This window comes from Daphnia magna, linkage group LG7, assembly GCF_020631705.1.
Source record: "Daphnia magna isolate NIES linkage group LG7, ASM2063170v1.1, whole genome shotgun sequence".
Classification (NCBI taxonomy): domain Eukaryota; kingdom Metazoa; phylum Arthropoda; class Branchiopoda; order Diplostraca; family Daphniidae; genus Daphnia; species Daphnia magna.
Genome location: NC_059188.1, coordinates 12330415 through 12349105, shown reverse-complemented (window position 1 = coordinate 12349105; position 18691 = coordinate 12330415). Strand labels below are relative to the sequence as shown.

Here is an 18691-nt window from a genome sequence, read left to right as displayed (position 1 = left end):
TTTAAATTACGAATGAATCACTACCAACCAACGAGAACACATATATTAACAAAATAAAAACGTCTTTCATTCGAATGGCTATTTGATTTCACATCTTCCCTCTTAATTTTATGGCCTGTTATCTATCGACACAGTATGCAAATACGAATGACCTTATTAGCCGAGTTGGTACGGATAACAAGGTAGATAACAGACGAAAGCCACCTCAAATGTTGACGCAAGTTTATCACCAGCCAAAATCAGATTGGCCGCCTAACGGGACCACATTTTTTTTTTTTTCTACTTTGCTCCAATCTAAAGTTTATCAGATAATTCCATAGATGTGATGCTGTTACAGAAACGCATTCGGTATATCAGTAACAAACGATTCAACTCGATTTCGAAACTAGTCAAACAATTGCTGCCCGTATAAAGACACCTACTTTAGCACAAGGTAGGGCGAACCTCCGTCGTCAATTAAACTAGACGCTCAAAAAACACGCCATTTTCCCCGTGAAAAATAAACAATGATGAAGATCATAGCGGTGTGCATCTTTGCACTGGCTTCCATCAGTTCCAGCTACAGCAACGTCGCCTCAACCCGAAGTAAGTATTTATTCCGTCATTTTTTTACGAGGAAACAAAACAAAAGACAAAATCAAAATTAGTTGTAACGATCAAAGTCCTATAATTTGTAGAGTGCGGAGGGCGAGTGTTTGTTGACGAAGCAATTCTAATCGACGCCTCAACGCAACAAGATTGCACCTGGGAATTCCAAACGAAAGAGGATCGCATTCTCGTCTTCACCGTCGTCGGTGGAAATGTCAAAGACGCCCAACAATTTCTAACCGTACCGCACAATTTTAAACCTTCGTCACGGCCTTCAGTTCTCCCATTTTGAAATCGCATCATTTTTTTATGTTTTTTTTTTTTAGATTCACGATGGAGTAGACATCGATTCGCCGATTCTCCTCGTAGACAATCAAAAGATCCTCGAATGGACGAGGCGAGATTTGCCCCAGGCCGTGTACACGACCCAACCTGCAGCAAGTGTTCGATTCAAAACGGCACCAACTTCAAATTTCCAGCTCCAGATTCAAAAGGTAGAAAAAGCAAACAAAAAAATAAATACTTTTCTAGACCAATCAATCATTTCAATGCCTTTCGCCCATAGGCTGTTAACTGTCCCTTCGATTTGGGATCAAACACCGCGTGTGGACGACTTATCGATGAAATATCCTGCTACTGCGTCAATTACAATTTGGTACGAAACGATACGCTAGGACGACCATAATGCCTATCCCACGTCCAAGGAAAAGCAAAGTAATTATCATTTGTCTTTTGAGTAGAGAAATCACAACGACCAGACGACGTCTTGTTTGCTCAACGGATTCAAACTGTTGGCCCTTGAAAGTCGAACGGAAGAAACAGTTTTGGTAAACGCCTGGGGTAACGGTAAGTAAATCATTTAATTCGCACAGTTTTGTTTCAACTATGGCCAAACGGTTTGACAAAGCATTCAAGCTGCACTCATTGGACAAAACAATCGGACCAACGTTGACGATCGATTATTGTTTAATTCTAGCGACACGTTACTGGACTTCCCTGACCGATAATCTTAACGAAGGAGTTTGGCTTTGGGGCAGCACGGGAACGGGCATAGTGGGCGGCTATTCCAACTGGGCCATCGGTCAGCCCGACGGATCGGGAAACTGCGTTCATTTGAACGACGCTTCCCCACAAGGTGGATGGAACGACGACAATTGCGCCAACTTACGCGAAGCCATTTGCGAAGGTCAACCTTAAACGTTAGCCATACAATTGTACGTCCATTCGACTGTGCGAGTTAACTAATGTTTACTCCAAAAATACAATCAGAAAACAAGCCGGATAACGTGCGTTTACTAATGACTGAATTGCATAAAGACGTTCTAAAAATGACCGCTAGGTGGCTCCCCATGCCGAGTGTCGAAAGACGCCGCTAGATGGCTCCAGGCACACTAAATCGAATCAAACGAAATGCAACCACAGTCAAATAATTCCCCATCGTTCATTTCTATCTTGTGTATAATAATAATAACAATTCAACATCCAGCGTGGACGGAAGAGACGACCCAAAATACCATATCATTCGTCCATAACACACAGCAAACGGTCGGGAAAATAAAATAAAATAGAAAATACGCCGCAGCTGTCTTGGGTTACTTATATGACCGAGTAAATAATAATAATACTAATAATAATAATAATAGTATCAAACATCGTTTCGCCACTTAATGAGGCGGCTGCAGCAATCCAACCCATCGGACCATGTAGCACTTTGATACACCCATCAACTGCAATACGAACGATGAGGCCAGTGACACAAAAGAGAAGGAGGGGCAAAAAGAAAAAATTAAGTACAAAATTAAGTGGCCGGAATGAAAATGGACAGTGCGGAGCACTCAATGGATCCAGCCTTTATTTATTTTATTTTTTTCGTTGCAAACAGTCCAGACTGAAAACGCGAATTTTCGGCCGTTTTACAAGCGAAAATAAAATGTGATGAAAATGAAATTAACTTCAGAAATACGTCTTTGCGCGCAACGACCAATTAAAAGACGAATCAGTCCATTCCTTTCTTCACAAGATTCTCTTTGCGCATTTGATGATCTAATCAGATTAGAGCCCACTCAGCTCTCGCCTTCCAATCGGTTAATCAACTTGAACAACTTGAAATGCTCGCACAAAAATCTTCTAATTGATTTCCTCTTTCATTTTCTTCAGATTTCCCGCAAAAAAAAAATCCCCTGAATCGGCACGAAAAATCCACCCCCACTTAAACCGTAGTCTTTGATCGTTCGTATTGGTTCGTTAACTCGTTAAACCGCTCAGATACGTTTCCTCCCCACCTCCCCTTTTGTAACTCAAAAAAACAAAAAGTTAAATTCCAGCCCCCTCCCTTCCCTCCCTTTGAAGTCCGATCTTTTATTACGTCAAAGTGAACGAAATCGATTGATGACGGCCATCCACTGACTCAATTACTACTTTACTTAGTTAAACCGTAGACATCAAACAATCAGCAAGACGAGCAAAGATGATGGGTGGACAAGAAAAAAAGAAAGGGGGGACCACGCCCACCCCTTTCCTTTCTTTTTTATTCGTACCGAGCCAAAGAACCCCCCCACCCAAAAAAAAAACCGATACGTCATTAAACAGAAAGAAAAGACCAGCAAGCGACGCGATTAGCGTGATTAATCGCACCAGAACTAAGCAGAGCTTTCGCCGCACTAGATTTTTTTGTTGTTGTTGTGTATGTGTCGCCGGTCGTATTATTTCCTTTTAGACATTTAATATGCATGAGGACGATTCCGCTCCACTGCCCCCCCCTCCCCTTATTTTTTTTTTGGTGTGCGTGTGTATACCCATCACCACCATCACGACCGTAACTAAGAAAAAAAAACAAGATAAAAAAAAAAACGAAGAAGAATAAGAAATAATAATAATAAAAAAAATAGATACGTAGGGTGAGAGATAGAGAGAGAGAGAGAGGCAGGTCACGTGTGTATGTCACTGCCGGTTGCCCCGATTAGATTACCGCACATCCTCCGCCCAATCGGGAATCGTCATCAACATTAAAGTTAATTCGCATCTCTATTGCCAATCATTTGCTTTTCTTTCATCGAGGAAAATGATAAAATATTTAAACCCCTTCCCCCACAATGACGTCATTGGCCGTATCGAACCATAATGGAGAGTGGGATATTTAAGAAAAAGAAGAAAAAAAAAGGGAGGGGAAAAATGCAGACGTAATCGTTGACGTGACTAGTCAACGATGGCAAATTGCACACACACACACACACGAAAAGCTTTGCGGTCAAACGCGTTCGATATCCGTAGCGAGTCCAACCAGGTGTGTGTGTGTGTCTATAAGTAGATATGAACATCATAATAAAAATCAATGGGGCCCAACAAAACAGTCACGCCACACTGGCGCAATAGGTCCGATTTAGACCACGTCAATCTACGCTATTGTTAACATCGAACATGGGATCTATGACACGTTACCGGGCAACATGTCCGGGGGCAAAACAACGTCCCCCCTACCCCCCCAACCTACACCTATTAGATTATTGCGCAGATACAGACAACGTCAATTAAATGATGATTTTTTAATTGTCAGCTAAACGGCCAATAAATCAAACATCTTCACATTCAAAAGGACTTTTAAAAAATAATAATAATAATAATTTAAGTTTTTCAAGTTATCTAAATTTTGAAGCTTTTTAAATTAACATTTCTATCGTTTTTCTTTCTTTTGCCTGTCTATCCATCTCAATGGCAATTTGTTACTTTTGACGTTATAGATGTTAGAAAGAAAGAAAAAAGGAGAAGCAAGAGGACGGGTGCATAACTGGCGGCCAACAACAAATCCTACAATGATAAATTGTTAACGTATCACTCAAAGCGTCAGATCTCATTCCTATTTGAGCGTTTTAACCGAAAAAAAAAGAAAAAAGAAAAAGAAAGAAATGCATAAACAGCAATACAAGCCGAGTAGTAGTACTATAGTAACGTGATTGCAAGTGCTATCAGACAAACAACTTTCTCTGTACAATTCGAGTAGACGTGTAATCATTGACCGGCGGTTCGACTGTGTACCTGAAGCGCAACAAAGAGAATATTTGTTTCGACCCCATAGCGAGAGACAGAGAGAGAGAGAAAGAGGAGGAGGAAAGGTAGAAGCAGGACCCACCTTTCCATAATCGAATTGACTTTTTTTTTTTTTTTCCCTTATTTTTGACTGACACAGCCTCTTTATTAGGAAAAAAAGAAAAAAAAAGAAAAAGAAAACAGCGGCAAAATGGAATTTGTTTGAAAATGAATGAATGTTATTTAACCAAATTAAAATAAATAAAATTCTTATTACATTCCAGAGTAGAAGCGTGCCCCCCCGTCTGAAAAGGACCTACGTGTCCAGGAGTTATCGATTTTCGACTATCGATTTCGTTCATGGGTCGTTATTGTTAAAAAAGATTTCAAACGATCGTAATTCATTTCTTTCTTCTTCTTTTTTTTTTCATCCTTGAAAAAGAAGAAAAATATAAAAAAAAAAAATAATAATAATAATAATAATATTTACATAAAACTGGGGAGAGCGTGACGGAACCTCATCCGCACTGAAATGTGCGGATTATGGTAACAAATGGAGCGACAAGAAAGAAAAAAAAATCGGTCAACAGTAGCGATGACCCTCAATATATAAAATTTCTCCTTCAATAGGTTGTGTGTGTGTGTGCTACTGTACGTACACGTTGTTATATGGCGACCCCTTCAGTGTATATACTCGATCTAACTATTAACATATATTTTCAACAAAACAAATTCAAGTGTCCATAAAACAGAAAGAAAAAAAAGCTAACCCTCCCCCTTTTTTTTAAAAAACTCTGTTGCCTGGGCTTGGCCCCCATCGTGAACGATGGCGGAAAAAAAAAATCCAGGAGCGATTTATTACCTCGTATTCTATCGGAGAGTTTTGGACTGCTTTCAAACATTGAATTTGAAAAAAAGAAAGAAAAAGGAAGAGCGAAGTGGGGAGTTGGACTTGATATGTGTGTTATGCAGATCGAACGCTGCAGAATTGATGGACAGTTCCATAAATACGATGCATAAAATAATACGATTTTTTTTTTGAAGTAAAAAATAAAAAATCGATTTGCATAGAAAAAACAAGACGATTGAGCCTATATCTAAGGCCTGTGTTTCAACTTGAATGTCAATAAGAATCGAATGATATCTGGGTAGGATCGAAAAATTGTGTTATTCTGAGAAGAGATGGGGGGGGGGGAGGGAGGGAGATCACGGATTGCATGCGCTTCAACAGTTCGATGCATGCCCAATGTAGCGAACGTCAACGTAGTGTGGACATCCAACACCGCCCATCGAATCAAGTCAATAGATCGGATCAAATTTGATTTTTTTTTTCCTTCTTCTTCTTCTTTCAACGCCATAACACATCAGAACAGATGGACGTTTCGATTTATCAAGAAAAACAACATGTTGATCATTCGTCAATTTAAATGACCAATCATCTGACACAAACATCACCCCCCCCCAAAAAAAAAAATAAAAATAAAAATAAAACTCCATTCATCAAACTACACTCTGAAACATCCGACTTTTCAACAACTTCACAGACACCTGGACAATTTCTCACTCCCTCTCGCGTCCCGTTTCGATATTACATACCCCACACCCCTTCAAAAAATAAATAAAGAAATAATTAATTAGATTTTAATTAATAAACGCAACCAGGAAAGATAAACCAATCAGAGCCGATGGTGGGCTTGTATATCATTAGAAGAGACGCTAGAGCTCATTACGATGTCTCTTGGCGCTTCTCATCCGCCGAACACTCCACTGATTTCATTAATACTCGCTGTACAATCAAATCGCACAGTCATAATCTACAGCGGATTATTTTGAACCCGGTCCGCCTCGAGTTACGCACAAATGTTACGGAGATACACACGGGTGTGTGTGTGTGTGGGGGGAGGGAGGTGAGGTAGGATATCGGCAATAGAGCCCAGCATCTTCTCTCAGTTGTGATTTGCGCCATGAATAAGCACATCATTAGCTGGCACAGAGAGCGGGCCGGCTTGATTCAGTCATTACATTTGGGAGATATGCGCGTGATGGATTATGATGACATCAGTAAAAAAAAAAAAATGGACGTCTGACGGCAGAGCGTATGCACCAAAATAGTCAAGTAGCAAATGGTAATCCCGGAAGCCCTTCGACTTCGGTACTGACGAGACACACGAGAGGGGAAAAAAACAAAACAAAACCGAAAAGCCAAGAGTTCATCTCATCTCTTTTCACGGCTATTTTACAATTCACTACAATTTGAAACTCAGCGGCAATTCGGACACTTGTCTCGCAAGAGCGAGTAACATCTCAAGGAACACAACAAAAGACGGCAGCTTATTGGATGCAGCGTCCAGCAGCGCCAGCTGCACGCCAACCAAAAAGAAAACGAAACAAATGATGGATGGCATCAAACTTTCCATCTAATGAAAATTAACATATTTCACATTTCAAATTGGACTTTTTTTTGTTTTTTCTTTTGTTTTCTTCCCCGTCTTCTTTAAACCGATGCAGCGGCAAAGTCTGCGACTTCGTAAAAATAAACTTTAAAAAAAAAAGTCAAAAGTCAAAATCGGAAACATTCTGACCTGTTGGCGCGTGTTGACACGAATTCGGCTCAGCTGTTCTGCATGTTATATTTATATATATATATATACGCCAGCTCGCGTTCTAACTCTGATTTACGTGGAAAAACAGTTTGTTTTCTTGTTTTGTTTTGTTTTCTTCATCTTTTCCCGATGTGATTGTTGGTCTATTTCCAACAAACACGAAGTACCCGAAGCACGCTTCTCCTTCTACATCATTGACCTGTGACCTTCGAGCTCATCAACCATCACAGCAGCATCATCTTTCTCTTCATTTTTTTTTTTTAGACACTACCAGACATTTTTTCGTAGTTTTCACGCTTCTCGGTTGCTGTTTTGTTTTGTTTTTGTGAATAGTCTCTCTCGAGTCACATCACGCCGACACTTATACACAAGAACAGCAGCAACAGAGTCAGTCGACCGCAACCGTTGCCCATTTCTAGGTAGGGGAAACAAGAAATAGAAAAAGTGGAAAGAACATTTTTGAATTTTTACCGCCAATGCGAAACCGAAGGGCCCTGCCATACCCTCTGAAAGATGAATGGCGTCGACTTGCGGGACTACGTCTATATACACTATGTGTCGAGTGTAGCAAAATACACCGAAAGACAAATTTCTTGGTAAGAAGAAGAAAAACGTAACGTGACCGCGCATTTCTTTCGGGCTCGTGTTGACGTTTGCTCACGTGACACATCACGCGTGCTATGATGTATTAGCATGCATAATACAAAACTGTCTGCATAGTGTCTGAATACATTCCTCTGTTTTTCTTTCTTCCACTCTCCCCCAACCCCCCCAACCCAACACAAAAAAAAATGATCACGTCCCTTTTGTTTTTTGGTTAAGTAAAAATTAAAAAATAATAAAAGCATTTCAATTTAACGGTGGGAAAAAAAGAAAGAAAGAGAAGCTGTGGAACTCGTTAGATAGGCACAGGGGGAGGAAATGACTAAAACGGCCTACAGACGGGCCACACAGTCCCGAATGTACAATATATTTAAGGAGTATCCAGCGGATACGGATGATCGTTTTTAACGAGGCCCAAAAAAAAAAGCAAGAGAGAGAGAGAGACTGACCTGTCCGCCATTTTCCCACGGAGAAAGAAGAAGAAAAAAATCATTTTGTTCCAAGAGTCTCTCTATTCTCTCGTGTGTGTGTGTGTGTTTTTGACGTTTGGAGTGCAAGAAGGTCACGCGCAGATTCCCTCTTCTTTTCGGCGGAGGGGGTGAGCGGGGGGAGGAGGTGTAGGGAAGAGTCACACAGCCCGGCTTGCGGGCACCATATGTGCGTAGAGACGGATCCCGAAGGAGCAAAAAAAAAAAGAAAAGGTTGAACGGGGGTCAACCGACACACAGCAAAAGAGATGTCGTCCGCACAGACAAAAACAGGCAAAACCACTCTCTTCTCTTTTATTTGTCCCCCCCCCCCACCCCATTCCACTTTTTTGAAATGCGGCGGTAAAACAAAATAAAAAATACCAGAAACAAAAACATGACCACCGTAACCGACACGTAACCGGAGATTTCTTTCCTCCATTCCTCTTCCACCCACTTTTTGCTTTTTAAAATTTTATAATCATCAAACACTTTACTGGTCGTTATCGATGCAGAGCTATGACGTCATTTAAGACGGTCATTTTAAATTCAAGTTTTTTTTTTGTTGAAATGTTACGAGAAAAAGATTTGAAATAAAGAAAGAAATTGGAAATGTTTGGACAGATTTTAACGAGGAAAGTTGATTGGCGAGGAGGGGGGGGAATCGGTGGAAAGGGAGTGGTGGGTGTAGGAGGATGCGGGGTTTCGAATAACCACCGATTGATGGATGCTGCTGTTGTTCCTTTGGCTGCTGGAACTTTAAAACCGCCACGTGTGTTCCCACAAAAAAAAAAATCGAGAAAATGCTACAACCGCAAAGAAGAAAATCTTTGAAAAAGTTCCAAAACAATCATCACCCCTTTCAGTTCGAAAGCAAAAAAAAAAAATCAGTGGGGGGAAATCCTTTTTCGTGTAAAGGGGGGGGCTCTTCTTTTCGGTGGGAAAGAAAAAATGGCATTTCAAATCGCCAAGAACCGCAAAGGAGTTTGCTGGAACAACCCTTGGAAAATAGTTTTTCCTTCGCTTATTCCCAACAGATAAGGTATCGATTACCTTTAAAGAGCGATCCCGTTTCCCACTTATTCAAGACCCCAAAGGCTGAAAAAAAAAAAAATCAAAAACAAAAATAATCATAGGCAAATTTAAATAGTGGCAAACATCCAATCGAAAATCAAAATGGAAAAATCGATCAACAGGCCCTATTTCGACATTAAAAACACCACAACCAAAGACATAAAAAAACAAAAAAACAAACAAACAAGATGCACAATTTTTCCAATGATTTTTAGGCCTACACCGACCCCTATCGAATAGATATCAACGATCCTCGACATCATCCTTAACGTAATTTTTTTGGTTTTTTGGGTAGGGGGGAGGGCGATGTTGTTTAAGGCAGTAAATAAGGCCTCGTATCTAGTACAGTCTCGATAAAACGTTGATAAATCAGACTTGGTATAGCGCAGCTCCATCTCTTCTGTGGTGTGCCGCCCATTAAATGTGTATCGCCAAACACATTAAAGATAATACGTCGTCACCGCAAAAAAAAAAAATAATACAAATAAAAACAGCTAAACAAGAAAAGAAAGAAAAAAAATGAAAATCATGTGATGGGTCACGGGATTCACACACAGCAAAGACGGGGGGAGGGTTGGTCAGATAGCCATCGGTTGCAGCTGTGCAACACTATAAACACCATCAGTTGTTTTTTTTTCTTTTCTTTTGAGAGCTTCCCTTTTTTTTTTTTATACATCAACGATAGAACAAATAATAAAAAAAAAAATAGGCGAGGACAATATGAGAAGAAGTCCCGCGTGTGGGTGGAGCTTAAGTCGTAAATCAATCGAGGTGTGCGACTTGAGGAAGACGGGGGGGAGGTTTGTGATGCTACAATCAGCTGTGTGTGTCTGTGTAGAATCAACGTCCATCCCCCTCCTCTTCAAAAAAAAAAAAATGAAGATAAACAAGATCAGATTCAAAATGGTCGGCCCACACAAAAGAGAAGAAAAAAAACCGGCGCACGCAGCATCCGCCGGTTTATTAGCGTCCATTTTTTTTTTTTTTTGTTATTTACCGCAAACTATTTGACACGCTCTTTTTTTTTTCTTCTTTGGTTGACACCCCGATGGTAATTTTTTTTTCCCCTTTCCAAAAATAAAAATGGACCTCATCGATTAACCGTATCAAATGAAAAAAAAAACCCCATCCGCGCCACACTATTTGTGCCTTTTTTATTAGTACAAGAAAAATTCGATTTGGATGTCAGGATGACTGGACCCGACAAGAATTTTCCTTATTACACGAAAAATCAAATAAATCTGAAAACGACCACAACACAAAAATAAAAAATAAAAAATAAAATGGGAACATTCGAATTAGATACGCACGGGACGTAATGAACGAGCCGTTAGGCGTCGCAACAGGGGAGATTCAGAAAAAACTAATTAGATATCAAGAGCTAAATATTGTCCCCAACTGCCATTATAACCAACACCTCCTCCCCCTACCCCACTCTTTTCTTTTTTTTTTTTATTAAGTAAATACCAACATTTCCGTATGACCGTGTGTTATTATAGATAAATTAGCGTTCATGCGTTACGTATATAATAAAAAAAATCACAGGCAAATTCTCAAAGTGTGTGTACACATTACCCCCCCAGCGGACTATCGATCTGTTACGTTCAAAATTTTATACATACATATATATATTTTTTTTTAGATATTCCAAGAAGTAATTTGATGTTGCCGAAATGGTGACCCCCCCCCACGCCCTTTCTCCCGAACCGCCTTACTTTATCAAAAATTTACATACGCTGATGGAAGTTGTCAAATCACATTCGTGCGTCTGTATAGCTCCCCACACGCACCCAACAACCGAATATAGATCAGTTTGAACTGTACATTTCAAAATAATGCAAACAACTGGACTGAACTCGTCAAATATTTAAAATCAACTCAATTTTGTTTTTCTTCTTTTTTTTCATTCATTTCTTTTTTTCCGGGGACGACGCCTCTATTCAAAGATGTAACAACTTGATCAACAAAGAACCTCAATCATGGACCCGACACACACACACGACACAATGACGTAACCATTGCATGCAAATATCACAAGACATATCCCCCTCCCCTACCTTTTTTAAAATTTCATATTGAAAAAAAAAAATAAAAAAAAAGGGGGGGGGGCAGAAGTAGCCATTTGAATGAGACGAGTATCATATTAGCAACAGAGTAAAAATCATAGTGGACCTTTTTTTTTTGTTGGGTAAAGATTGGGTTACATTCTAGCGTTGTCGTCCATTGAAAATAAAATCAAAGTGCATGAATGAAATAGCCCATCCAAAGTAACTTCAAATAGCCTTTTACTTTTTCTTCTTCTTCTTCTTCTTTTCCGATTTGATGAATATAAACATGAGATTGGTTTCGTTCTTTTGAGGCCGCCCTTGTACCCCCCAACAGAATAACAATATCCGCACTCATTCACTCGGTTTGCGGTAGTAGATTGAATAGAATGTGTTGTATATACATCGACAAGAGGGTAGTGAAGGGTAGCGCGATTCCATATAGTGAACAACAACAACAACAACACATAGTCACAACAAAAAAAAAAAAGAGTAGCGACGGACCCAATTTTTTTTTTCCCCCGATGTGTGTAATAATAATAATAAAATAAAAAAAAAGCGTCGTAGAGAAAGAGGGAAAGGTTCTCTCTTTTCTATCGTTGCGCATAGAATAGTTTCCGGCCTTTACATGTACATCTTTAGCTTACCCCCCCAGCAGCAGTTCATTTGTGTGAGAGCTCAGAGGACGTTCGACGACGTAACCGCCACTCGATCACGACGTCCGCCATCTACCCCCCCCCCCAAACTTTCCCTCTTTATTTTTTGGTTTGTAAAAAAGGAAATTTTCGTCTACTCGCCTTTTTATTTTTATTCATTTTTAATTACGCATTACGCACCAACATTTTACGCAATTAAATATGTAAACACTTAAAAGAACTGAGTTTAACGAGCTTGTTAGGAACGCAAACAAAAGTGCCACCCTCATTCCCCCCCCTCCCCTCCGCAATCTGCCGTCGACAATTTGTAAATTGTATCAATAAAATAATTAGGCCGTGGAATAATTAAAAAAAAAAACAGGTCCCTCTCCTAGCGCCACCGCAACACACAACAACAACAACAACCAAAAATTGGTTTCAATATGTAAATTCGAAAAATCATCAAGAACATAAACACACAGCAATAGCCACGCCCCCCCTTTTTTTTTGCGGGCGTCATCAATCAACAGGCCTATATTAGATTTCAACTCGGATGGCAATTGACTCAAAATGTATTCCCCCCCCCCCCATTTTCTTTATGAAAGGAAACGAAAAAAATAAATAAATAAGAAAAAGAAAAAAAAAAAGGAAATTGCTTCTTCTCCGGGTGATAACACGACTTTGGCGTGACCCGGCGTTGACCGCATCACGATCGGATAGAGCGGATGTGGCCGTACGAAGGAAAAACAAAACAAAAAATCACGGGGAGAGCATGCCATTGCACTGCACTCTCTTTTTTGCTTCTCTTCTCTTCTCTTTCTTATATGCCTCGCTCCCCATTATAGCTGTTACAAACACACACACACACACACACACACACACACACAAATGACTATAATAAAATTCACCTCATTTTTTTTTTTACAAAGACGACGGCGACGAAGCGCATTTTCTTCTTTCGGAATTTCTATCGATTGGTGGAACGAAAGTAAACGATCGATACTCGGGTTTGTCTTTTTTTTTTTCTTTTTCTTCTCCTTCCCAAAAAAAAAGGAAAAAAAAAAAGAAAAAAGGTAAAGTCGTGGGGGCAAAATGGCGGGGGGTTTGCAAAGATAAGAAAAAAAGAGGCCTCCAAAAAAAAGAAGATAGTCCATCTCTCACAGCGTGACTCGTGCGCCATGTCTCTCACCTTCTTTCCTTAGATATTACCTTCCAAGGTCGAAATGTCAAGTCCATCATTAATAACCGTAAACATCATTTATACACACACCAAAAAAAAAAAAATAAAATAAAATAAAAATAAGCTCTTTACAACTAACACACTGCCACTCTTTTCTTCTTCTCTAACACTAAACCCCCACTGTATAGTGATACACAAAAAGCAAATACTACACTTGTAGTAGTACAAGTTTGAAAAAAAAAAAAATGAAAAATAAATAAATACAACAGCGAGACCCACGGGTCAGCATCTGATCCAGCGGATACACTCCAGAACTGACTGTCAATTTGCGTTCAAGTGACAAATCGTTTAAAAAAAGGAAAAAAATTATTTAAAAAAATATGAGACAATTGTACATAAATCAATGTCGCGAGAATGGGGAGAAATATTCATCATTCTCGGAATGTTGTTACGACAACAATTAGTCGTTTAAAATTTTTTTTTTTTTTCTTTTTCAAATCACGCGACTGAAGAATTAAAAAAAAACTGTTTCTTTGGATAAATTCTAGGACATTTAAAGGCTTAAACGTAATAATTGTGGGTTCCTATTGATCACGCTTTCAAACAAAAAAAAAAAGATATTTAGATATGTACGGATGGAATACGGACCGTGCGTTCATTACAGGTAAACACGGCAGATTTTAAAAAGAAATGTTTGCCTTCCTCTCGATTTCTTTAAAAGAAATAAAATTTCCCTCGATTTCCTTTTTTTTTTTAAATAATCAAAACACCTACCTTTTCTCCGGACTGCAGTCTTGACCGCCCGTCGTTCAAACTCTTCGGGACACCTCACACCTGGATCCTTTTCTTTCTTTAGTTTTCCTTCTTCCCCCCACTTTCGTTGTTGAAAACGTGCAGTACCTGAAAAGAAGGGAAAAAATGATAATTAAAGTTTCGATTCAACTCTGATTTTTAAAAAATAAATAAAATGAAACTTTCGTCAGCAAAAAAAAAAAAGATACATAATTATGGTAATCGATTCTTATCGACATCTTTATTCGCTAAGCTTCTAATCGTTCACAAACCACTTTTTGTTTTGTGTGTGATAACTTTAAGGTTTAAAAAATTGTCGTGTAAATGGACTGACCCTATTTAACCTTTTACCCCCCCCCCTACCTCAAAAAAAAAATTACAAAATTATTCATTTTTAGGAATTGAGTTGAGTTGTGACGGTACAACCTTTTATTCATTAACCTCTCGGCTCATTACATTTCATTTTTTTTTAAAGAAAGGCTTTGAATAAAAATGAATTTTGTTGTTGTTGTTGTTGTTTGGAGCGATTGTTGTAAGCAGAGAGAAAATGATGTCATGATTCAACAAATAACGAAAGGAGAAAAAAGAAAAAAAAAACAGAAAGAGGAACGAGATGACGTACAACAAAGAGCACGTGTCGCCCATGATTGGGCCGTAAATTTCTTCTTTTTCACCCACACCCTATCTTTTTCGTGATGATGATGACGACGCAAAGTATGTACGCCACATGATTCAGCACGCAGACGAAAAATTCCTTAACCAAATCAATTTCCATCCTCAAATATTCACATTTTTTTTTTCCCATCTTCTTTCTTTCAAGAAGAAAAAGAAAAAAAAAGAATTAAAAATTTGAGTATTTTTCGCCCGAAGATGCTGAGTGTGTAGGGCGCAAGTGTTTGTGTGTGTGTGTGTGTACGCTGTGCCGCCTATACATATCGCTTCGATAAAGAGGGGATATGATGATGATGATGAGATGTAGCCCCGGCCTTTTGTTGCGTTTGCGACGGCCCACCCATAACGCCGCCGTCTAAAAAGAATTTTTGTTTTCTTTTAATTCTTATTTATTTTTTTTATTTTTATTTTTTCAAACAGAATTTGTGTGCGACCATCTCATTTGCATACATCAACCCTCATCATAAAAATGAGACGGAAAGCCCACACCAAAAAAGAAGGAAATCCAAAAAGAGATTTTCTATTTATAAAAGAACGTAATATCGATTATGCCCGATTCTTTTTCATCAATTTCCGTGTAATAATATACTAAGATAGGCGTCCCGATTTATATCCGATATAAATCTCACGCCTGTATCATAAGGAGGGATCGAATTATTATTATCCTTTTTTTTTTTAACGTCGAAAATTATAAACACATAAAAATGCAACACCGGCCATCGTATAGTACACAAAACCCGAGTGTCAAGAGTTTTATCGTTTGACGTTGTTCAAAATGGTTAAAGAAAATGTATACACACATCTAAAAAGAAAACGCATTGATTGAAAAAATACAAGGTGAGAAAGGGTGGGGAAGGGAGAGAACAAGGAACCTGTGTTGTATTAATAATAGAAAGGAAAGAAGAGGGGGGGGGGGGCGAATCAAAAACTGACCGTTGCTCAGTTTCCCCATTTTTCAGCTGAGAGGGGAAATGGCGTGGGAATTTCACACCAAACAGCCCCACAGGTATGTGCGCACTAAAGCGCTACGTTACGCAATTCCCCTCTGAAATAATAATAATAATAATATAAAAAAAAGACCGTTGCCTTGTCTGCGATGATATTTATAGGCACACCGTTTGGTCCAGAATAATCAAATTGAGGGCTATTCAAAAACGGTGAGAAAGTACAAAATCAGATCGATCTTGCAACGATTTTTAAGGCAATTGTTTGTTTAAAATAAAAAAAGGGGGGGGGGGGGCTCATTCGAAAAATCCCCTCCCCCTTAAAAAAAAATTTCTAAATCACGTGGTCAAAGATAAGAGGCGGAGTTAGATATTGACCGGATCGAGTTTTTTTTGTTTTTTTTAAGCTTCCGCAAAAAAAAAAAGAAAAAAGAGTTTGATGTTCCTTTTGTTTTTCTTTGGCGTTTCATGTCAAAAACGCTGAACTGGCTGAACTCGGGGATTTTGAAACCCCGCTCATACGGCGAACAAAACACAAACGACAAAAAGGAGAATTTCCGGTCTTCTCAACTTTATACAGAGCCCCTACACACCCATTCTCAACTTTCCGAGGATTTGACTCCATTTTGACGTCATGTATCAGAGACACGCGTTCGGCAAGACAATTCTTTTTTTTCTTCTTCTTTCAAACAAAAAATTAAATAAAAATACGTGACCTCTTAGCAGCTTTGCCAAAACGGCACACACACAAAAACGGAGCAGCCGTACAAGAACAAAAAGAGAAAAAAAATGTGTCAAGTCAGAAGCGTTTAGATAATCACGTGACGTCGCACACTCAGAGAGGCAGCACACAATCAAGTAAATAGAAAGTCGGCATCATCGGATTTCGTTGCGTTCAATGTCGCACAAAGATTGCCCGCACATTTAACCAAAAAAAAAGGAAGAGGCAACAAAAAGGCGGGGCGCAGGAAGGATTCATCATCATTCCTCTCTATTCTTCCTTTTACTGGCCCTCCTCCTCCTACTACTACTACTAACTACTCCCGCTTTTCAAAAGATGTTCGGTTGCATGCTCAATGATGCGACAGCTTCATTATCCGTGTCTCTTGATCTCCTCCAAAATGCGAACATGTGAGCCGCTCCGTCAGTAGGCAACATTTTGAATAGCGTCGAACACCCAAATTCGAAAATGAACGGCGACGAGCGGTGGAGGGGAATTGAAAACAAAGATGGCTGCTGTTTCATCATCGTCAACTTGGCATATAATCTCTTCGCCTTTTCCTCTTTTTTTTTTTTAAGAGAAAAGATTGTAACCCTAAAGACTAAACAGGGGGCAGCATATTAGAAAAGATGGAAGAACGGAATAGAGAGGACATATTCGATGGATTCTATGTCGAACTCGAGGATGTGTAGAGAACGACTGGATCAAAGCCAATTCCCCCCTTTTTTTCTTTCTTTGCTACACAGGAACTGATTGCTCTGCTCCGCCTCTGTCCGGCCTGGATCTCTTTTTTTTCTCTCTTTCATATTGAAAGGGGAAAAGAAAAAGATTTCGACTTCCCCTAGCCCCCACTGCTGAATGTCTTGGATGACCTTTGGATAGTGACCCGACAGAGCCAATGAGACAAGGTTTTCCCGATTGAAAAAAAAAAAGACCGTTCTGGTGGCCGCTATTGCGTCGCACTGTCCTCTAATGAAAAAAAAAAAAAATCCAGTGGAAGAAAAAGGGAACTCTCCATCTCCGATGGGATTGCGGCTATTATCACCAGGCTGCCGCTAGAGCTCTAATCCTCATGTCATCTCTCATCCGATTCAATTTGACCGCACCAAATTGGTCGACGGGGACGGATTCTCTCCCCCCCCTTTTTTTTCTTCATCCTCCGCCAACACATCCGACTCTTCTTTTTTTTTTTTTCAGAGGGGAAAGTCTACTATAAAACAGCACAGACACAAAGTCGAATTACCTCTGATTCATTTGGAAAATAAGGGACCGATTCATGCTAATGTAATAAACAACAAAACTATACGATGGTGACCAGACGGGGGAGATGCAGAATAGAAATCTACATAGATACAGAATATGATTCAATCATTTCTTCCTTTTTTTTATATATATATGTGGTTTGGTAGTGGTGGGGGGGGGGGAGAAATAGCTTACCCCCCTTATACCACAATTCCCCTATCAAATGTGGTTATTGATTCTACCACTGTATCACCCCATTTTTTCTACAGACTTTTTTTTGTCCTCCCTATTTTCAATATGTCGCCTTTTTCTTGGGTCACCACAGCTGTTCAGATTCAATGCACGAGAATAGAAAAAAAAGAAAGCTAAAAACCCCATACGTGAAGCAGATCGATATGAATAATGGCTGGTGGGTTCCAACACGATTCATTAGCCGCGTATTGTATGACAAAGGCTAAAGAAGAGAAAGAAAAATCAGGGCATCAAGTGGGTCAAGTTTTAGAGCAAAAAGAAAGATCTTTTTGACACTTTCAGAGGATCAATGAAGATGTGCACACGCTGGCACATTACACACGAGGCTTTTTCGGTATTAGTGAAAATAGATAACAATGAACACAAGAGCTTCTGCTAGACACTACCCCCCTCTACTCTTGAGTTAACATACGTCTTGACAAGGCAGAGTGTTCCAACAAAAAAAAAAGTGTTAATCTTGGGCAGAAAATCAAGCCACACTCAGCTGAACCGGCGTGTAACAAACAAAAGTGCTTAGATCCTCCATAATCACCCATGTGCTTGACTGTACACAAATCGTTTGTGCTCTCTCTCTATCTTTTACATAATGTGCAAGAAAACTATGATTTGCTTTACAACCTTTTTTCGGAATGCTCACAAAAGGGGGCTGCTAGAGATAAAGGAAAAAAACACTTAGACGCTATCGACCGCCATCATCTGACACACACACTTGGACACACAAGATGGGGGGGGGGGAGAAAAACAGGGCATTGTGTGTGTCTGCAAAAGCTTATTGTTCAATAATATGACTCTCGAACAAGAAAAGAAAGCATGATCTTTTTTTTTTCTACAGAAATGTCGAAATATGTTC

General features: G+C 39.4%; 1 protein-coding gene across 1 annotated transcript; it reads left to right on the top strand.

Annotated features, from left to right (window-relative positions):
- Positions 1–373: 373 nt before the first annotated feature.
- On the top strand, positions 374–1865 carry LOC116926565. Its single transcript, XM_032933513.2, has 6 exons — positions 374–585; positions 678–829; positions 915–1082; positions 1154–1243; positions 1329–1434; positions 1565–1865. The coding sequence occupies exons 1-6, from the start codon at positions 507–509 to the stop codon at positions 1783–1785; spliced, it is 816 nt and encodes a 271-aa protein (XP_032789404.2). The 5' UTR covers positions 374–506; the 3' UTR covers positions 1786–1865.
- The last annotated feature ends 16826 nt before the right edge of the window (positions 1866–18691 follow it).